Raw genomic sequence first — 23,314 nt, 5'->3', positions numbered from 1 at the left:
CCATTTGTGTGTACCAGAAGCTCAGCTTGCATACAGACAGCCCCGTAGGCATGTTCACCGTTTTCCCAAGTAGTACATTTACAAATGCCATTTACAAAAAGCAGTGCGTATACATGTAAACCACTGCAAAGGTGGTATAATTGGTGTTTTCTCATCAGATTATTTTCTGTAGGTAAAGGTTGCAGTTGTACGTTTCTGAATAAAGTAAAATTCTTCAGTATGTGAAATTTCTGATTTTTCCTTTCTTTGAATTTCTGAAGAATCTGTTTTTATGCCAAACGCATTTTTATGGCCATATGTTGATTTTTCTAGGCAGAGTTATAGGAAGTGACTAGATTGTATGATCACCTTGTCTATCATGCCTGCAGGTAGCTTTGAAAGGAAGATAAGTGTCAAAAGCATAATGCAATCTGAGTGTAATTTATGAGAATGACGTATGTGAGAAAGTTTTAGGAAATCAGTATCTTTTAGATGGAGCTGCAAAGATTCTGAATTCTGTCATTGTTTTGAGGATCTTTAAAGTGAAGTGGAAAATATAAAATAATGTGGATCTGTGAAATCCTCAATGTTATGTCATTTACCCTCATCATGAAGCAAATGGTTGTCTGTGGAAGCTCTGACAAGGCTATTTCAGTCGTCTTACTATATATTTATTAGTGTATATTCTGTTGCTGTTAAATATATGTTAAATTACATTAAAGGAAACTTTTCAATGACGTAGCATAAAACAAGTCCAATCAGAATGTAAAAGATGCATATTTTCTTTAGCATTCTGAAGTAGGTTGCAAAAATCCCACTGTGCTTGTTCGCCTTTTCCACCCACATCTTTAAAAAAAGTACTTTTAGCATTTACAGTCATAATTAAAGAGATCACCCATTTGAAGACTAAGCCTGTCACAGTTTAGTTGTCTTAATGAAAGAACAGTTATATACTTTCAGTAGATCTCTTAACATCATTGAAATAAAACATGTGAATGCCTTCATTATTTTATTATTTGTACTTATTTATTGAAATAACTACACCAATTTTTGTTGCATGATATTTGTATAAATGGTAAGTTAATTGAGCTAACTGTTTAGTTAGGAAGATTCATTCCCTGTCTTTTTAGACTATCATCCTACAAATGCTTATATAATTTACTTGGCATATATGTGTAGCAGGGTTTCAATTAAATGAATATTGATGGAACTATTACCTTAGGTTATAAAGTAATCAACCAGAGATTGTTTTAGTTTTGTTATTGTGGAATACCAAATGCTTTATTGGGACTTAACAATTAAATGTGTGCATATACTTCCAAGTTTGTGCACATAGTTCCAAGTTTTTATGTGTAAAATAAAATGTATACTAATGTGTGATACCTATGTATGAAATTTGCAGATACTAAGAAAAGTGCAATATTAATGGTATATTTTTATTTTGTAGCTTGGATCATCCTCCTCTGTGCCTTTTACATCTATATTCTCACAGCTGTTCATGACTGTTGTAGTCCCCCTTATTATTGGACAGGTATGTCTTTTAAATATACATTCTTATTTAAAAAAATAAGATAAAGAGAGCTATCTTAAAGACAGACTGGCAACCTGATAAGCTGCCACATAGGAACAGCCTCAGGACAGTGAAGTCTAATATCAGAGAAAAGATGCTACAGTGCTCCCTGGAGCCACATTGATCTTTGTTGAGATTGAGCATCTGTCCCTCACTACCACAAACATACGCTACTGCATATCGAGAAGGGAGTTTGTGAACATAAAGTGGGAAAAATGGCAGCCCAGACTGTGAGAAATTCCAGCCCCATACAAATGAGCTTTGAGAATACTATATAGTCCTTTTGTCACATGCCCTTTGCCTGGATGATGAAGGAAGTTCTCCCTGTGTAGTATCTACTGCTAATTACAGGAATAAAAAATTCCTAACGTTAAAAAACATGTAAGGGCTAAGCAGTCAGAAGTTAAGAAATCATAAAATTAAGGCTGCTCAAGCCATTTTGCATATGCTTTACAATAAGGGTTTTAATTGCACAATTGCAAACTATTCTTTCTGCATGACTCCTCTATCATTTGTTACACTGGATGGAGGGTATTCATGGAATGAGCAGCTGTTCAATATTTCATTTTATACTCATTGTTCATATTGTAACACAAGGCCTTATTTTTTCACAGCATATGATAGAAATCTTTCACTGAATGTAAAGATACTAATTGCAATATAAGATTTTCTGAGACACTTGTATCTGTAGTATCTGTTTTTTCACAAATGTTAATATTAATTATTTTTTTTCTTCCACATCGTGGTGGTAAGTTGCTATATTAAGACCAAAAGTTGTCAGAGGTGTCCACTATTCTTGGACACCAAAACACCCGAAGCCTAATTCTTACATACTTGTAAGTATTCGTTGTTCTCAGGCATTCAGAATGCACGAAGGGAGTATCAGTGGGATTTGCAGTTCATTCCCAAGGGGTACTGTTGCTGATTCTAGCATCCAGTTTAACTCGGGGTTCAGCTGGAACTTTCTGAATTTTGTCAGCCTAAAGCAGGCTTTGAAATGGAAAGCATGCTTAAAATGTAGGCAAATGAAAGCAGAGTCTATAAAGGAGCACCCTGGACAAGGTTAAGAATATCTGTCGTTGCCTGTGCTATGTAGAACGGGCAATCAGTCTTGTATCAAACTATAATGGCACATTTCAAAATTAGCATGTACTGTACCTTACTGAAGCCCTAGTGAAGTTTGTTTCTTATGTGGTCAAAAAAACCCATTAAAGCCTTATAAGAAGATGAGCATGATAAGCATGACAGTAGCCACCAGCATCAGTACCTGCATAACCTGGCTGTAACCATACCATGTGGAAAATGGGCATAACCTCTGTGTCCCTGAAGGCTATTGAATTGCTCACGTGCTTTGAGTTAAATGCCTAAGAATCTCCTTATTAATTAAGACCACAAAGGGTTGCTGATGAACCTACTTGTGTATCACATTCTTACCTCATCTAAATTAAGTCTCCACCAAAAGCAGACAAGCAAAAGCACTTGAAGCCTCTCATTCTGAAAGGTCCAAAAACTGGAAGCTATTAGTTGCAAGCCTTAGTTGGAAATTTCTAAGAAACAAATAGCATGGGAGCAGATCTAGCAATAAAGTAACCTATAGTGATGGGGTATTAGCAAGCTATACTGCAGTGTAATAAGTCTGAAGATGATGGTAGATTGCTAGACAAAGTGATTGCAAAATTTCAAGAGGACTTTCATCTGTACGTATAATGGCATGTTACTTTGGAGGGATGTTACAAGAAATTGCTATGTGAGCTAACTGGTGGAGTTGGGGGTTTTTTTGGCTTCACCAAATAATAAGGCTAAATAACATGAATTGAGCAATAAGCATATAAAATAAGTGCTCTGAATGATCTTAAGTTCAAAATCAGAATTGTGATGAGACTTAACTGAGAACAGATGTGATTTAGGAGTTCTGATAAAGACTGAAAGAAAAAATAGAGAATCTTAAAGCTTGTGTAACTCAATCACAAATTTATTTAAGAGTTTGGTTTTTATAAATACATTTCAACAAGAAATAGGATGATTCTCCTTCAAAAGTGTTTGAAGCAGTTTCTGGAAATGAATGGTCAACAGAAATAGCTCACGTTCTTCTAAGCATAAAGACTTTGTTTCTAAAGTTACTGCAGTTGATTATATCTGTTCAGAGGATATGGAAGAGAGGAAATGCTAAGGATAGCTACAGATTAAAAATGCCAAGGGTAGTTTAAATTGATTTTCTTGATTAGGTAGAACTGTACAATAGTAAACCAACCTGCCCAGATAGGAATAGAAGCCATTTTTTAAGGTGGATATCCAAAAATAACATGCGGTAATCAGGGGAAAACAATAAGCAAGAAAAGGACTGACACTAAGAGATACAGTGATAGGTCTGCTTGCCCTTCATCTGGAGGTGACATGGATCAGTTCTGATTAAATGGGAAGTTTTGCATTTAGTTTGTAGACCACTACTCACTATTACTGAACTGTTGCACAACCTGCGGCACAGCAACATAATACTGCTTTGTGAATCACAAGTTGCTTGCTCTGGGATTCCAGATGCATTAAGACATAATGGCCCACAATTCATGAATGATGGTTTCAACAGTTACTTCTAATTTATCATTTCATGCCCACAATGTCAATTCCTTACCATGCACAGTCATACTGCTCAGCAGAAAAGTCAGTGGAAGAATGCCTGGTAAGGTAAGGTTACCTGGTAGCAAAGAGCTTGATTGGGAAAAAAACGAGCTTGGAACCTGCCTGCTTGGAGGATTGCTTCTGTTCAGCCTTCCTAACTCAGCTGTGATCAACAGAGGCTTTACACTCAATCCACATCAGTGTTAAACAGAGAAGGCTGCTTAAAGGAAGCATTCTCCAAGGGCTTTATTTTCCTTTAAAAAAAATCTCGCCTCTGGGAAAACCTGTGTTGCCTAAACACTCATTTCCTGAGCAGGCTGCAGAGCTGGCTGTTTGAGCAGCCCCTGGGATATAAGCAAAGCAGATGAGAAGGTGCTTTTAGATTTGTTTTGTTTGGGGTTTTTTGTTTGCTTTATGGCAAAATGTATCAAGAGTTTTGGTTGCTTGGCTGACTTGTCAGAATTTTTAATGATGGCTGGGAGAGAAAAGTCACAATAGTGTAACTGATGCTTATTTTCTACTGTTTCTAGAATAATTTTTTCAGTGTGGCAAGACTGCCGTCGACAGGAGTCAAACACACTTTTCTAGCCGCTGACAATGAAATGCGTAAGGGGCTGCAGGTACAGGTTATGCTCAGGTGGTGGCTGCCACTTGTTAGGTAAAGAAGGAACTGTTAAAGGAAGAGGAAGATACGATGTTATCAGAAAGGCACTGAGTCTTAGAGATAGCAGTTACTGATAGATGGTCTTCAGTAAAGAGAATCACTCTGTCAGAGATGTGCAGGTTGTCTACACCTAAAAAAATGTTGTGGCCTGCATCTTCTGTGTCTTCAGATGTGTTTTGCTAATTGACAGTATGTTCCTCAAACCAGTATTGATGATGTAATATTGCATTTGTATTTATAGAGTAACAAATAAGATGTCTCTGACAAGAGATCTTGAAAAGAGACATAATCTATAGTATTTTATAAAGATCTAATGTTCTATAAGCCTTGAAGATCTGTAGGGTGTAAGAGCTTGTTATTTGTGCACCACTCTTGTATACCTCTAAGGGGAATTTGAGAATGCTTGTTATATGATAAACATGGTAATAGATATTTCATGGAAAAGATTTTTTAATTTGCTCTGGCAGCTTGAAGTTCTGGTTATTTCTTTTCCTGGGTAGCAGAGTTCTGATGAAGATTGCTGCTCCTGAGCTGTTATGATTTTGCTAAAATAATTGTTTCCTTGTCTATAGATGTTGGTAATACTTTTAGTCAGCAAACAGTAAGGTTTCGAGAAATGTCTAAGCAGTTTCTCCATGACCAGTTGTGAGATTTGGCTGAAGACTGTTGTTTCTTTGCTTATTTTTTTCTTCTGAAGTGACAGATAACAGGAACAGTGAAAACCACTGCAATATTTCCTTTCCTCTTTTTGCAGACTTTCTCCATTCTCTACACCTAAATGCTTATGACAGACTTTTATTTTATGTTTTGTATTAAAGAGCGATTTATGATTAAATGTTAATGAAATAGAATTTTCACTGTGCTTTCATTATATTCTACTAGTTTGAACATTTTTCAAAGCAGCACACCAAAACCCACTGTTTTCTATGAATAAATAATAAAAAGCTTGTCTGTACATTATCATTCATGCATTCTCTAGTTGCCCCATTGGTAATTTGTCTGCCAGCGTAAAGTGGGCACTTCACATTAAACAGACCTTAACTAAAGCTAAAATTAATGTTATGATTCTAAGTAGTTCTTCCCAAATCTATAAAATGAAGCCAGTTGTACAGAAATCCTTGCTGAATCTAGTCACACAAAAAAAATCTCGATGTCCTACAAGTAAAGGATTTTAAGTGCTTTCTGCATCGTTGCCCAAAATGTTCCAGAGGAACCCTATCAGCATTTGGGAGGTGTGCTTATAAACACAACTCTAAAAGTGTGCTGTGTTGCAATACAAGTTGTCAGTGAAATTGAGACTAAAAAGCTTAGCAATGTATTTATTTTTAAAGAATAAGAAATTGAAGGGAAAAGGTAGGTAGCAGTTGCTAGGGAGTAGAAGGTACTATTCACCTAAGCCTAATGTTTGTTTATAGTGGGTGGGTGGGGGAAACAATAGTTAAAGAAACTGTTATAAAAAGGGAACAGTGTCAAATCCTTTTGTTCTTGTAACTTAAATCCACATGGAAGTAGCCCTACTTTCTCTTCAAAGTCCAGGGGAGCTGCAGGGAGGAGGAGTGGTACCCTGGGAGATGAGCACTTCTAGAAGCTTGTTGCAGAAAACTGAGATGGCAGATAAACAGCCTTCAGACCACAGTTCGCTCCTTTCTGACGCTTGACTCCAACAGGGAACAGAACCTAGTCTCCACAGAAATACAAAATATGAAGAAAACATGTACCGCTGCTACAGGCTCCCTTTACATTTATGTCATATTGCACCTGTTTGTAAGGTTTTAAAGCAACAGTTGTAAATTACCCCAAAATGTGAAAGTTAATTTGGAAAATGGCCTCGTGTGAGTTTTATAAAGCTAGCTTTGAAGGCGTATATGTGTCAGGAGCTGTCTCTTGGGAGTAAACTGGCTGACATAATGGAGTAAGATAGCTTTTAGGGGAGTTTAGTAAGCTGAAGAAAGACAACAAGATGCTTGTAAAAAAGATTTTTTCCCAGATTGCAAAAACTTTTATTTTTCCTATCCCATCTTCAGAAAAGAAATATTAGATTGCACACTTTGTAGAATAAAGATAGATTTGGCATTTGTTGATGTCCTAGAAGGTATAGAAAGGTGGGTGAACCAGTACAAAGTTTGGGACTTTATAGCAGTATACAGGAACAGGTGAGAATGTGTGCCTTCACACAGGTACAGTCCGTATAAAATTATCAGGACAGGGTCTGGCTGAAGCGATATGAGCTCTGCTTTGGAAAAGGGTCTATGCATTTGAACTGCGATGCGGACCTTGGATACATGGAGGGTGGCTATGCTATGGAAATCTGTGAAGCATATTCCATCTTATTTATGTCATTTCTACAACCCGCATAATCTTCCTTCCATTCCAGTATCTGATTCTTTCTACTGATTTTCACAGTGACTGTCATCTTAGTTCACTTTTTTTCCAATTTTTCCCCCCTTTCGTATCTTCCCACCTTCGCTGAAGTAGTTCCCAATATTCCATGCCATTGGCTTTCTTGGTTTGCCATCACTATATAAGAAGAGATGTTGAGAAGTTATTGAACTGTTGCAAACATCTAGCCTGACTCAAAGCTTTTCGAAAGAAAATTTTGCATTGCAGAGTTCATTGCAAAGGTCTGTTGCTATAAGTAGTAATAATATTACTTAAAAGTGAGTTAGGAATCTTACCTTAAAAGACAAAGTAAATAAGGTAACTGCTACGTTTAGGTATAGTGACAATCCAGCATAGTTTCAGCTTGTTTCCTTGTGTGTTTCAACACAGGGAAAAAGTGACTTGTGTTTCTTTGTTGAAATGGTAAAGCCCCAGGTGTTTTTCCCAGGTATTTAGAAGTACATACCAATACATAATAAACAAGAGGAGCAGAAGTGCAGTAAAAACATTGTAAATCCTGTTAAAGATTAAATCAGTCCAAAAGAGTTGATAGAATAAGGAAAATTCTACTTTGTGTAATGATGTAAATACCAAGAGATACTCTTGTGTGTATAATGGAAACAGAAAAAGTGACTTCATAACCATTTCCCCTAGTTTTTTTTCATTTCATGGGAAAAAAATAAGTTGAAGATCTGGATAATTTTTGAAAGATGTACTGTATTACAAATGTCAGAAATTATTCCATTCCATATACATAGAGCGGAGCTCCTTGCCCTGTTTAGTTCAATTAATAATGAATGTTAATGAATTACATTGTTTATTACATTTTTTATCTTGTATGTCCAGCACTTGAGCAGGCAGGTGGAAACAGTCTAGCTGTATTTTACTGACAAATTTCTCTGGGTATACAGTGTGACTGTTATGAAGGTATAATTAGATAAGTGAATTGTTTTTCTATAATATATCTTCTGCTGTTTGCATGTATGATCTTATAACGGATGAGCGTTATCTACCTACTTTCCTGGAATAGCAGATTGTGTTTCTTTGTACAGGGGATGTTAAGTGAATTAAGCACATGAGCAGTAAGCCCATTTGCTTAGGGAGGCTGGTGTTTAGACAAGGAGGTTATGGCAGGATACGGAGCAGTCTGGAGGAAAAATACTGTGGCTGTAACCATTCTGGTAGAAGAACTAAATTGAAATGGGGACACTACTGTTAATTCATGTGTAATTACATTCCTTTGTTGTTAAAAATTAAATCCTGGGCAAGAGCAAGGTTTGAGCCTGGAATTGTTTTGAAGCAAATTTGAGCTGATGCCTTTCCAAAAACCTTTGGAGATTGCCAGGATGAAGTCACCACGAGGTAGTTGCCTGATGGACACGGTTATGTTCTTTTAAGATCTAACTTTTCTGTGAGTTTATCAGCACCTTTCATCATGCAGGTTAGTTATAAAATATAACCTACTGCAAGGTTTTGCTTCTCTTCCTTTCTTCTCCCCACTAAACCACAGTTTGGGGGAAGGATTCACCATGCATTGTTCTTTCATGTGCAACCTCCAGGTCAGCCATCAGGAATTCCTTGCTCTTTGGGACTGGCATTTAAATCTGCACAAAAATCTTTGCAGTTCATCGTACCTAATGTGATCACTACCATAGGACCAGAGGGCCCAAAGCCCTCCTTGCAGAAGTAATTCTGCAGGAGTCTCAGCAGGGATATATGTTGCAAGGCCTTGAGATTGTGCATACATTCTCTGCAACATGGTAGCATCCTGCAGCATTTCCCCCCGTAAAGTACATTTTAAAATGCTTTTACGTTTCACATAATGGTTATTCTTTCAACAGCTCTGCCTCCCTCTCCCTGCCCCCCCAGATGTTTTTAACTGCATTTTTTATTTGAGGAATTCCCTTTCACTAGGAACTATGGAATTATTGCATCTGAAGAGTACTCCTCTTTTTGCTCTTTTTCATCAGTGTGCCAGTCTGATGGATCTATTTTAAATGTCAGTCATTCATATTTCTACCCCAGGCTGTAAGTTCAGCTTTTCACAGGAGTATCAGTTCAGACATTTTCTCAACTGCTTGTTTCTTCAGTGCTTGTCCCTCCCTTGTCCCCCATTGTACTGGTACATGCTTCAAAATACTGGACTTTGTTATTTCAACTGAGAGGTGGCATACCGGTACGGTGCCTGAGTCTGGCATCCTTCGTACAGGCTGTAACATGCAAAAATTATCATGATAGCTTTTGCTGTGTTTGCAGACAAATGAAGCTTAATATCTCTGCCCAGGCTCCGAATTACCTATGAGATTCTTTATTTAATCATTTCAGTCTGCGTTGCTTGTGGCTTTTCAACCTCTATTAGGCTTCCTGTCAGAGAGTGCCAGCACGACAGAACAACAAGGTTCTCTGACTGGCTGGCTCTGTACTTTATTGTGTGTCGTCTTTATTGTATTTGTGGGATTTATCATTATTTCACTACAAATCTTCACAATTTTTTTTTAAGTTCTGCGTTAACCCTGAAAAATTATAGAATTGGGTTAAGAATTAAAAGGCATCCTTGTCCTGAAACAACTCTGCAGGGCATAAATAAGTAACAAGTGGATTGGTTTTCAGTCAAAATGAATCAGCTGAGATGAGCTTCCCTGTGAAAAATCTAGTTGAGTTTTTACAGATACCTGTAGGGTTATATTTCTCCCCTCTTAAGTTATACAAGAATTTAGATTACCTTGAATCAGTGATCACAGGCTGAATCAATCTCTGAAATTATAGGTCATCCTGATCCCTGTGAGAAGATGAAAATGTATGGGATTCTGTGTTAGAGACAATGTATTTTGTCTGTGTTTTTACAGTATATATTTAGGATGACACTGGGTTGATTAGATGATTTCCTGAAGCCACAATTTAGTTCTTCAGGGTCTGACTATGTCATTTTTTTAAAAATACAATGTTCAGAAAGAAGCCATATTCATATTTATGGTTGTTGATTCACAATAATTCCAGACTAGATAGAGGTGGATATTTAAAGAAGATAACAGCCAATTGGAGATGTTGAGAAAATACTGCTTGCAGTTTCGTTTTTAAAATGTTTTTTTTTCTCTTATATGTCAGTCCATGATAAATATGTGTTTACAGGTATTATTGTCATGTATGTTATAATTATACCTTGTACAGATACAAGGTTATAGTTTTCACAATAAATACCTCCAGTATAAGTTGTACTGTGGCATAATTAACCATCACTTTTCTTTTTCAACATCTTGTTACTTTCAGTATAAATCTTCTGGAAGGACCACAAATAAATAGGTGGTCTTAAGTAGCTTTTCTTTTTCCTCAATGTGACTTTAATTTAGGGGATAATAGGATTTTTTTTTAAAGTTCCTTAGAAAACACTCACTTTAGAGGTGAAAGGCTTTGCTTTTTGCTTCTGACAATTACAGAGTTCAAATCGGCTCAGATTAGACTGATCTGGTCTTCCCACTTCATGTCTTTCACTCTGCACACTAAATGTCTTCACTCGGCCTTTTTGCCTCTCTTTCATCAATGCGGTGTCTTATTCCTACCTGGTAGCTTATAAGGAGGTGACTGAAGGAGCTCCACTGAATGCTCTTTCAGAAGTTTGGCCGTATATTCTGAGTTGTGTTCTCTCTCTAACATCTGGCAAGCGTGAAATTTTAGAGTTGAGTGTTTTCACTGGGATGTTGAGCATTCCCTTACGTGGTTTCCTGTAAATCTGTTATTTTTCATCAGCTTAGCAGTGCTGGGAGGTAAGTGCTGGTCTTCAGCCTGCTTAGCTTTGCGTGAACCCCATGTGCCAAATTTTTAGTATATGCCCTGCCATGTGGTCGATGAAGTCTTTTCGCTGTGGTCACTGGGATAGCTCCTTCCAGGACTTCCCTATTGAGAGACTTGCAAACAAGCTGGGAAGGCAGTGAGGAAAACTGACGGCTGTGAGGTCAATCCCACAGCTTTGGCAGTTAGTGTGTGAAAAGGTCCTATGGTAGCATTGGTGATGATGCTTTGATATTAATCTTGAATACCTCTAAAGTCTTCTGTATTATTAAACTGATAGTGGTGATGTTTGTTAATGGTACTGCTATGGGAAGGTAACGAGACACCTTTAGAGCCCTCTGGTAGAAATGTTGCAGGATCTCCTGCTGTTATTTCTGAAAGAGCCTGGTAACAGAAAACATCGGGAGGTCTCAGGAGAAATTAGGCAAGATAATGTGATTGCTGAAAAATTAACACAAGTGGCAGCTGTATGATAAAAGCTTTAAAACGTTTTTTCAAACCGAATAAAGTAAAGAGAAAAACTAAAAGCAACTCCTCAGGCAGGGCTGCAACAGATGCATTGTATCTGCTGAGGCTTAGTCCTGTAGTATTTGGCATAATTTGAAAGTTGAAGTTACTTTAAAATTTATAGTTGTTTCTAAAAAATTCTTGAAAAACAACTTCAGATTCTGTTTCCTGAAAGTGCAAAAGTTCCACTAAGTACAGTAGGTTTCCTTGTTTTCATGTGTTAATTCTGGTATTCTAAAAGCGTGCAAATGGCATTTGTCTTTGGATTTACAAAAACTCTAGATATTCAGGGTTTGAATTATTTAAACTCCCACAACACATGCACTTTTGCTTTTCAAGCTTGAGTTATAATTTAATTAAAAACTTCTGGTGCATCGCTAGCTATTTAAATATTAAAATGTTCCATGGATCACTTTCGATTATCTACCGTCATGAAATTCCTGAAGATGTCAGATTTTTAAGATTCCCAAAGTTGCACTTGGAATTGTCTGTTGATGCAAAGGGGACTGTGATAATTACATACATCCATTAGTATCAGCAGAGGAGATAAACTTTGGGGAGGCTTAATGGGCATGTCTCAGTGACAGCTAGCAAAGAACATTTGGCATGATTAAGGATGGATTTGAATGTACTTGAAAATATACTCTCATTATGGACGCCCAGTGGAAGTTGCACTACAAATGTTAAATTCCCCAGAAGAAGAGTTGTGTGGCAGGGAAGCTTTGAAATCCACTGTGGCCGTCATCCAAATTACTCTCTTCTCTTTGTGTCTTTCTGCTGTCAGATTCACTTTGTGATGCCCAACTTGGCTCCCTGCATCTTTGAAAAGAGGCAACCTGTTGGTTTCTGTGTTTCAGATTGTCCGAAGATACATCAAGGACTGGCTCGAAAGGAAGAAGCCTCCATTTGGCACTATCAGCAGCTGTGTGCTCCTGATGATCATCTATACAACATTCTGTGATACTTTCGCCAATCCAAATATTGACCTTGATAAATTTAGCTTGATTACAATAGTGTTCATAAGTAAGTTCAGCCTTAAAGCATCTCTTTTATCTGTGTTTCAGGTGTGTAATGAGCTGTATGTACTGGAAATGGTGGGGCTGTGGGGATACTGGCACAGGGCTAGAGCTTGTACTTTTAATGTGTCTAGTAAACCAGATTACCAGACTTCTTAGGGTCTGGATGCTTTTAGGGGATTGAGTAAGCATTTAGAGAGGGATGAACCCTGGTATTTAGGTGTGCCTGAGATTGCTCAGTGGTCCTCCCTTTCTAAAGGGGCACGGTATTACTTTCCAAGTGTTTACGACCATTCTGTTTTGGCTTCTTTGTTATTAAACAACCATAAATGCACAGATGTTGCATTCCAAACAGAAAGGAAAGATTTGGGTTTGAGCTGTAACTCAAAACACTGTTATAACTTAAATAGTTCTTCCTTACCATATTATAAACCTAGAAACTAGTTGGGAGTTTGAATGTGTTGATATATTTCTGTGGATGAACACATTTCTTGCAGAGTTCGTTTTAGAAGCACTGTAGTCATTCGGCCCTAAATAACATACACATGAGAATAGACTGCTGGTATCCTTGCCATCAGTTAAAAATACACTTGCAGATCACTACCTCCCAGGGAAAGGCAGTGGTATACAGGCACTGTCTCTTCTCCCAGTAGGAAATTCCCATCTTGCTTCAGACTGTCCAGAGGCAGGAGTTTCAGTTTGCTTGGGGGAGAGGTAACTCAGTATACTACAGTATAAATCACATCTCATACACTCTAAAACTGTTAGATTTCAAGAAATCAATGCATCACCTACCTTGAAGTGTGTGTATATTCACATGTTTCTGTTTAATACAAATAATGTAACTTCTATAAATCCAACCTGCATGAAAGGCAGTAGGAAATTTGCCCCTGCCCTTTGTGGGTCAGTTCTTATTCTATCCTAATTGTGGCAATTTTTTGGATATGAAATACGATACGTGTGTAAAATACTACATGGAATTATAAATGGTACTGTATAAACACTTCATTCTGAAAGCGGAGAAGAAGGAAGCCATGCTAAGGAGCTTTTTTTCAAAATGGAGGAAATACTTGTTTGCACAGGCACCTGAGAAGGACCACATCCGAGATGCACTTAGATCAGTGCAGAGTTGTCAGCAAAAAAGAGGGATATGGAAATTTTCAACTCTGACAAGTCAAACAGGCAGAGAAACTCAGAATGACGTAATTTCATGTTACTGTGCTGACCGCTACTTTGGGGAAAAAAAAAAAGTTCTTTTTTAGTTAAAAAGGTATGTTCTTCCTTGAACAGTTGGTGTAGAGTGGTTGCTTCCATTGCCTTTCTTGTCCTTTCTTTTATTTCTCTGCAAGACAACTCTGCATTTGTGCCATGTGTAATTATATATGTCACTTGCAGTGCAATACGCTGAAAATCATTATATATACATTTTCATTGCCAGTGTGCATAACTGGAGTTTCTTAGTAAGAATATTAACATAAGCATTGAAACTGCGTGGAACATACTAGACATTTGTTTTTTTCCTAAAATATTTCTAAAACCAAAAAACAAGGAAGTTGTGGAGATGGATATGCTCATTGTATTCTAGAAAAAGTTTCTGTACCACCATTGGATGGGTCGGCTGGATGTCTGTGTTGTGTTATACCAGGATGTGAAATTAGCATGAGGAGTTTGAGATGAAACTGCATTTATTATTCTGCTGATTAATGTTTTTATGTAATTTTTATGTTAATATTCTAGCCACAGCAAAATATGCACAAGGGATAATTGGTAGCAACACATGCTTATTGCTTTACAGAATTATACGTATTAAGGGATTTTTTGTCTGCGCATATTAAAGTACTTAGTTGCAGAAAAATTGTAATTCAGGAACAATGGATAGCTTCCTTAGTTCACGAAGGAAGAATTAAGTGCATGCTGAGGTGACATTTATACATCCTAGGAAATGTATGTAAGAGAATGGAAAATGTCACTGGTAATAGCTAATATCCCTGCCACGTTTCCCAGTTGTAAACTGGGGACAAAATCAAATGTATTGTCTTGGCTTACACTACCCCATGGGACACATTAGCCTTATTGCGTTCACAAGTTTTGCAAGGAAAAGGGAGAGGACCCACCCCAGATTCTGCTGCAAGTAAAAGCCCTTCCCCCATAACCCACAAACACTCGCAGAAAAGGTCTGTGGAGGTCACAGGGTTTCTCCTCCAGCTCCGTGGGGAGTTCCTGCACGATGCTCGGTCTCTGCAGTCCCAGCAGCTACTCACAGCACAGCGGGGAAGCTGCCTGTGGCTTCTCGCCACATCTCCACTGACCAAGGGTGGGCTCTGTGCATCCCACAACCCCTGTGGGTGCCAGGAGAGCTGGCGGAGAGGAGAGCTCCCCTCAGGATGCTCAAAAACCATCCGCACTTACAAAGCTGACTGAGCTTGAACGAAAGCTGCTTTGTCTGATGTACACTGCCCAGTTCAGGAATTAGCCTTTGTCTCAGAGGGAATTAAAATGTCTGTGATGATCTTCTCTTAATAGTGATCATTCATCAAGAGAGTAAATATACCCAGTGCACGAGAATATTTATTGTGATCATGGTTACACATTGTACTTTCTCCTGTTAAATAGAAAGGGACTAAATTTAAATACTTGGCAACCAGAGCATGTCTGAGAGATTTTATATTGTCAACCCAAAAAGCAAAACTAGTGCAAACAGATGTGCAGCATGCAGTAGTGAACTTTCCTGCCATTCATTGTGTCAAGAAATACTTGATTGAGAAGAGTTACCTCAGGAAGAACTTGTGTAGCCATGATATTAGTTCTAGCTTTCTTGGATGTAATGATACTTATTGTTCTTTCAGACAGTCTTGAAAGGTTGTCTGTCATTGGATTTCTCTGGATAGACTTGGTCCAGCCTAGCTTCTGACCTGTTGTAGGGGGACAAAAGGCATGTACACAGCAATTGCAGAGATTTAAGTGATCTTTACTTGTGTGATCTAAGTCTAATTTTAACTTGTTTCTCTTTCAGTATTTTCTGTTCAGATGAGCTTCATGTTTTTGACTTTCCTCTTCTCTACAAGGTAATTGAATGTGCTGAATCAGAACCTTTGAATATTTGTTTTGTGTGATATCTTTGGCTTGGGTGATACAGTTTATGCAAATCTGTAAGGGCAGGTTTCTGAATAGGGGTGACCTCATTTTGGTATTTCATATTGTCCTTACTGCATTTTCTCTGTTAGAGTTTCATAGGCTAAGAGAGCAGGACCTGAATTCTGTCCTTTCTTGTGTGTTAATTACAGAGTTGTTAAATCTCAATCAATCACTGCTATACCTCATCCACTGAAAAAAATGGATTTGCACAGATGTCACTGAAGGTATAATTTGCCCTGCAGACATGCTGATGACATATGAGAGAAAGAACTCAGTTTGACTTTTTACATCTCAAGATACATTTGCTGGGCTGGCAATTCAGTCTTCTCTGTATATGTCAAATTTGTTACGTTTATATGGTGATTCTTAAAAGACAGTTGTCCTGAACTAATGTTTGGTAGAGCTATTTTTTTTTTTCCTTTTAAATATCGACCAGGAAGAACTGTTGTACATTCACTTCTCAAAAAATAGTACTGTGAGAATGGTGTTAGCCAATGGCTTAGTGCATCGCTGGAGCTGGTCAGATTATCCACCATTGTCCTCTCACTTAGGCTTACTGGAGTATTTTTCTCAGCAGCACTCTGCTGAATGGGAAGTGCCACAATACAGCAGACTCCAGACATATGCTTTATATAAATTATACAATATCCGTAAGGGAGAATCACAAAGAAGGGTGCAATGTCTTAGAGCTACTTATGCTTTTTTAGTGCCACAGAAAATTTCTCTGTGACAAGATCACATCCTGACCTTAAAAGGCATTTTTAAATAATGTTTGAACTGCTAGACCTAACTTGGGGAGAAGATATGTCCCAACTCTAAAATCTAAAATGCCATAAGTAGGTGGCAACTCAGTGTGGTAAATATTTAGAATCTCATAAAATGATTCCTAATTTGAACCAAAGGGTGATCCATTGGCCAGTCATATACCTCTCTCTGTATGTCATTTTTCCATCCTTCCTGGCCTTACTCCCAGTGTGTAAACCCTTAGATGCAGTTTTTCTCTGAAGTGGAAGATAACTACATATTCTAAGCAGTGCTCAGTGTAGACTCAATATACTATCTAAATTGAGCATTTTGTTAGCATTACATACTAGGAAAAGAAATCGTAGGTCATTCTCTTTTTTTACAGAGGCAAGCTAGCCACTGCTGTATTATAGCATGTTTGCAAAATAACCTTGGCTGGAATAAAGTTGTCCCCTACATACCATGTGCCCAGAATTCGTCTCCTTCACATGGGAGCACATTCATTAGAGAGTTTGCCACAACTGAGAAACAATTCTGCTTTTAAAAAAAAAAATCAAACACTACTGTTCATTTGTGGGTAGAATTATTTCTGTCACTAGACCTGATCAAAGTGATGTGAATGTGCATATGGATCCTCAAAGTAATGTATTTGATCAATGATGTTTTAAGAAGGTTTTTGTTATCAGAGGTTATTAAAACTCTTTCTTTTCTAGGAATAACTCTAGTTTCACACCAGCAGACACAGTGGCTATCATTTTCTGTTCCACACACAAATCCCTCACCCTGGGTAAGTCAGGAGATAAGCTTTTGAGCAAAACAACAGTAACATTCATACCTTGCTGTGTTGGAAAAAAAAATGTTGTTGGTTGCTGGTTTTTCTGCTTAAATGGTTTTGGGTTTAGTGTGACAAGTAATGCTACCAGTATGATACTAACAGAGGGATAATATTCTTGCACAGATAAAATAAATGCTTATTACAGGGCAGTCAACATAGTCTTCTCAGCTCAGATTTTAGTGGTTATACAGTAAGACCGCCTTATTTATGGAAAGCTGGATTTTTCTTTCTGTTCTTACTCTGTTCTGTTGCCTAATCCAATATTGATAAAATTTTAGGTTTGTTACTGAAAAGATTGTAAGGTATATCCGCCCAGCCTCATAGTAAAATCGTACACCTAAAAGCTGGGATGTACAAGTGAAAATCAAAGCATGTAGTGTATTCAGAAACCACAAATAGACAATACTGTCTTTTGCTTAACATGAGCAAAATGTATGTGTTTATTTTAAGTCTGCAGATATTTTGGATAGTTTTATTTATTAGAAGTCATTTATCAAAACATCATTGAGATATTTGTCACTTATGACCCCTTAGTGATAATAAGACGTTCTGATGGAAATTCACAAAATACTGCTAAATCAGTTATGCTTACAGCCACTTGCTACTGCTTCATCCATTATGTTCAGTGAAATGACTAGAATATTTTCTTACTGTTTTTCAAAATATGAAAACATGTGTTTGATAAAGCATATGTGACTGAATATATGCCTTTTCAAGACTGTATCTGTCAAAGAGAAACACAGCTAGTGTCAATAACAGAGGTAAGAACTCAGCCTGAAACAGGGGAAGAACAAGTCGGGACTTAGGTGAGATGTTTTCCAAGTCAGTTTAATATAGCGAAACTCATCTCAGGGTTCTTTGCTTCAGCCAGGCCTGTGCTGCAGAACTGTTAGCAAGTGTCCTTCAAAGTCTGTGGGAAGTGAAGGAGTTCCTGAAGACAAGAAAAAGGCAAACATAATGCCTCTTTTTCACAATGGAAACGAGGAGGGGACGAGGAGTTATAGATCAGTGAGTTTAACTTCATTTTGTAGAAAACTACTGAAACAAATAATTAAATTATTTTAACAGTGTAGGAAGAAACAAGGAAATTACTTACAGCCCCATAGATTTGTCAAATTCATATCATACCAAACTAACCTAATTTCCTTTCACACAAGGTCCTGTTGCAGAGAAGTAGCAAAAGTTGTATAGCTTGAGAACATTATGGCTTTTGACATTTGCATGATGTTTTGGGCTCCACAATTCAAAAATTATGTGGACCAAGTAGAAAGAGATCGGAGGAGAGTGCCATGAATGATCATAGATCTCACAAATGTGACCCCAGAAGAAGGTTGAAACAACTGGGATTGTTGAGAGAAGACAGCCTGAAACGCAGTAGTGATCTTCAAAAGGTTGATGCAAAGAAGGAAGAAAGTAACTCTTTCACACTGGTCTTTGAAAAGGGAAGGACTTTGTTACAATGATGATGATTTAAGCTAATAATCAAGGAAACCTGTCTAATGTAAAACAGTTTAGCTTTGGAATATGTTGCCTATTGATGTCTTGAATCTCCTATCATTGTAGACAAGCCTCAGACAGGAATTAGCTAGAGTTGATCCTGCCTTGGAGCAGAACATAGATTAAATGACATTAGGTCTTTTTCAGCCAAATGTTCTATGAAACTGAAGCTTCAACTAATAAATGAGCTTGTATTCAGGAGGATAGTTACACTTGTATTTATAGAAAGCAACTGCACACGTAAGTCGTAACACACTACTGTACTTGCTATTTGGAGGTGCGTATAAACTTAGGACAAAACTGTGATACTGCAGAAGAGAAGCTGGTGGTATTTAACAGCACAAATGTGTAAGTCTCCCCTCCTCAGTGAAACTAGTTTTATATACGCTCTGTTGAATACTTCTGTAGCTTGCCATGACACTAAGAAAATAAGCACAAAGCCTTTTTTTTAATATTTAAGTCCTAGAGAGGCTCACCATCACCCAGAAAAAGGTGAGGACTCTTCATTTCTTTTACTCACTCCACCAAGCATCCTCATGCAGTCTGTCTTGATCTGCACCCTATGCACACAGCTGAGTTGGTTCACTTTTCTTCTGCTAGTACACTCTCCTTTTTATATTTTATTTTCTCCTTTAGAAGAACCTAGTTTGAAGTTCCTAGCTTGCTTGACTTTTTGGCTCACATTTTCCCAATTCCAAGTTACTGCTCTCATTAGCACAGCCTGATGAGTCAGGCTTTGTATTTTGCAGCTTTCTTTGCCCAAGCACACCAATAAAAATACTTTGGCCACCTTGACTTCAGGGACTTCTACAGCTTCTCCCCAGCTATACATACTTTTACCCTGCTAATACAGACGTCTCACGGGTAAGTGTGCAAGTTGAAATGAAACAGGTAGATGGTAGAACACAGCATTGCAGGACTGTTACTCGGCTATAGGCTGTTCCGTTTGTCAGCTTTGGGACAGACTACCTTCATCCTTGAAGAGCTGGTGTCTCATGGAAAGTGAGTTTGCCTCCTAGGAGGCTAGTCACAAGATGTAATTCGTTCTTAGGCTTTTCACTTTTGCACTACTTTGCCTTACTGCTCAGGGCCTGCGTTGAGATGGCTGCTTGGTTGAGACCTGTGCTTCCCTTGCTGTATTCCATCTCTGGGGCTGAGCTTTGTCAAGGTTTCTTTGGGGCTCCCAGGTTTGTCTTGCATGGGGCCAGCAGCAGCGTGTCCTGAATTGAGCACCACCCCTGATGGGGTAATGCTCTCTTTGCCAGCAGTCCCTGGGAGCCCGTCTTCGGTAAGCCTGAGGGCCCCGCCACTCTTGTATGCACCCCTACGCAGCGTGTGCGCTACGTAGGCATGCCTGCTGTGTATCAGTTTCAAGCTGGCCGGTTTTGAGACCACTGGTATTTTACTCTGTTCGGTATTAGTACTAGGTCCAGATAAGATAGAGCTACATAAACACACATTTCTGTGTCAATAGAGAGTTTTATAAAGCTGTACTGCAATGAGGCATGCCCCTAAGCTCATGATGTAAACAGGAATGTTAGCCAGAGCAGCTAGCACTTATTCCTTCACTGAAGGTGGAAGCAGAGTAGATCTACTTTGTTTTTAAGGATCAGCCATTTCTGAATGACAGTTAAATCTACCCACAGCACAGTCTTGTCCACCCTGATCATAGCAGAAACAAGAACAGACGTAGGCATTTTGGCCCTTACTCTTTTGTTGTTCTGTCACATTTCTACTTGTCCAGAGGTGTTTGCTATAAACCATGTACTGAGAAACCTTCTGTTCTCTTGTAGCAGAGAGAGTTTTTCCCTCTCCTTCTGTCATTACAATGCCTGAAAGCACGCACACAGCTCAGGGTCTGGTTTCACATCCGTTGTGGAGCTCTGCTTTGTTTGTCTTCAAGATTCCAGTGGCAGTGTATAAATGACCCCCCAACACTTGTTCTTTCGCTTTGAAACTGATTTCTCTCAGCTTGGCAGGTGAAACTCCAAATAGGTACGTCTGGCCCTTCCCCTGGGGAGCTTAGAATGGTACCGACTAAAGTGGGAGAAGAGCTGACAGCTTTAAAGCTTTAGAAGTGGTAATAGGAGAGGCATGAGAAGACTTTTATAAGTCACTTTCTCCCACACCATATTATGAAACCAACTAATTCCCATGCAGTGCATGCTCATGAGGCCAACTGCCACTTCCACTGTTGAATCCATGAATAAGTGCTTGCTCTGCACAGAGATGAGTGCTGTTCCCATATGCTGGGTTTTATTTTGTAGACAGAACAGTTGACACACTTTTTGTCTCAAAGATCAGAGTGCAGGGCATGTTTGTGTAAGGACAAATTACACAAGGTAGGTGCCTTTGGTAGGAACACAAGCTGATATTTCTGCATAGAGGTGGGTGCCCTGGCACTTTTTTGAATACAGTGCATCACATATGCAGAAAAACTAATACGTATTTGTATTTCACTTAATGAGTGAAACAGGATATAAACTTACAAGGAGTGAAGACAAATATAGTATTCACAATGCCCTCTGGCATATTCACCCACACTTTGTTCTCTTTCTCTCCTTCTCCCTGCTCACATATATGCACAGTACATGTGAGCACACACATATGCGGACATTTGATGCATGGCTTTTATTAGTGCATTTGCCATTGATTGATTAGTACTTAGTATTAGTACTTCTTCTATTGATTGATTGCAGATGAAGTGACTATTTGACCTTTAATTATGAGCCTTGCTATTGAAAATGACATTGAGCTATGGCTTCACATAATCCATCTGGAAAGCCCGACATGATGCCATTCCCTGGAGTTCATTCAGTGAGAAGAGAAGAGGCCTCAAGGTAGTGCAGAGCTATCAGTGTGGCTCATCTAAAAAAATACTGCAGTTGTTGCTTGCACTTACGCAAAAGTTGCAGCCAAGTGAAGAACATTATTTTATTTTTTGCAGAGAGTGAATTGCTAGCTAGAAGTTACAACTTCCAAAAGGAAAATGCAGGATTGTCAAAAAATATTTTCACTTTAATTCTTTGTATTTGCTATGTAAAATTATTTTATCAGCAAAAAATGGAGTACTGCTACCTGTTTTGGCTACCACAAGTGCAAATGTTAGTACTGTAGGTATGATGAATAGCAGATTGGTAAAAAACCAAACCAAAACAACAAAAATAACCCCACCTTATAATAAAATCAGGCTATTGTTTGTGATGGAGAGTGCATTTTTCCTCATTTGGATTTATCAATGTGGCAGTTCTTTCACTATGGAATTCTTAAAGTAATGCAATCAAAGTTTCTAGGCTACAAAATATTTTCAGGAAAGAATAGAGTTCATTTTGCAAATAAAAGCCAAAGCGCTAACTTTCTTTTGTATTGTTCTAATTTAATTCAGATTTTTTTTTTTTTAAATACTCAGCTTCTTACTGCATGAGTACAGAACTGATAGTTTGTACCTGAACAATTCTTAAAAGCCTGCTGTAATGCACAAGTAGATTCACAGACAACTCAATTGTCTGCGAGTGAATCATCTAGGCTATGGATTAATCAGCCCGTGCCTTCCCCCGAGTTCCCCAGCTGCACAATATGACAGAGTGCATCGTGCTCACATATAGCTCCAATCTGCTCACAGCTATCTATAGTTTGCTCATGTTTTCTACAGATATCTCCTTACAAGATTTTTCAGAGATAAATAATATATTTGCACAGCCTAGACCACTGCTGTTTAATATTAGCTGGGTTTTTGCTTCATCTGTTTTTTCTTACACGCAAACTCTGTGAAATGGTGTACTAATCAAGCGCAGACTTTTCTTACTGTGTGGTGATAATCACCTTTCTCCTTTAGATAGAAAAATGCCAAAATGTTCTAACTTGTGTTAAGATAAAAGGTAGATCATTTTGATTTTAAAAAGGAGGCATCTCTTAATAATTCTATAATAGAAAGTAAGATGGTAAAATCAGGTGCATTGCCCTAAGTGAGTATTCAGACAATACTCTGTGGTATTTTTGAAATGTGGTGGTTTTTCTCTGCTCCTGGCAGAGAATTGTCCTCTAAGGCGATTATTCATCAAGGTACTAACTGTGACTAGCTATAAATGTGTGAATAATTCCTCTGACTTTTACAAAAAGATCTAGAAAATAATCCTGGTTAATTGGTCTCTGAAAGTTTCAAAAGTAAGACTTTTTATAGCATCTCTCTTACTTTCAAAATTTTCCTATGGGTGTTGAACAGGAGACATTACTGTTGACATCGTATCATACTTCTTGGTGTTATTAGTGCTTGAATTTGCATATTTTCTTACCTGTTACAGACTTTTAGTCTCATTTCTTGCCCCAGTGTCCGATAGACCAATGTAAGTGAAAATGATCTGGCTACTCCTCTGCCTAGAATTGGTGGGTGCTGACCCTTGGGGCAGAAGAGAAGCTGATGGGAGGAATATGCTTGAAAGAATGAGTGTCTTGTGGAGGCTGTGTCTGGGCCAATATGTACCCCTCACTACCGCCAGAGAGTTAGAAACTCTCTCCCATTCCTGCTTCTGAGATCCCAGGGGGCTTAGTGGCCGCTAGAACCTTTGATGAGTTTTGATACAGTGATT

The 23,314-nt window shown here is 38.2% G+C and overlaps 1 protein-coding gene across 8 annotated transcripts in view; it reads left to right on the top strand.

The window, feature by feature from the left end:
• SLC10A7 (solute carrier family 10 member 7) overlaps positions 1–23,314 on the top strand; it is a 157,319-nt gene that overhangs the window by 116,920 nt on the left and 17,085 nt on the right. For 4 of the 8 annotated variants that reach the window (XM_052772004.1, XM_052772032.1, XM_052771995.1 and 1 more), the window contains 4 exons: positions 1,427–1,510; positions 12,359–12,524; positions 15,531–15,582; positions 17,110–17,183. In XM_052772004.1, the coding sequence (XP_052627964.1) occupies positions 1,427–1,510; positions 12,359–12,524; positions 15,531–15,582; positions 17,110–17,183 (376 nt within the window). Of the gene's footprint in view, positions 1–1,426; positions 1,511–12,358; positions 12,525–15,530; positions 15,583–15,801; positions 15,877–17,109; positions 17,184–18,098; positions 18,240–23,314 lie in introns of those variants that run through there. The other 4 variants (XR_008232731.1, XR_008232727.1, XR_008232729.1 and 1 more) reach the window with 4 other exon arrangements.

The sequence above is a fragment of the Harpia harpyja genome, chromosome 2 (assembly GCF_026419915.1).
Source record: "Harpia harpyja isolate bHarHar1 chromosome 2, bHarHar1 primary haplotype, whole genome shotgun sequence".
Taxonomy (NCBI): Eukaryota; Metazoa; Chordata; class Aves; order Accipitriformes; family Accipitridae; genus Harpia; species Harpia harpyja.
Note: the sequence above shows the minus strand (reverse complement) of the source record. Positions and strands in the feature narration are given on the sequence as shown.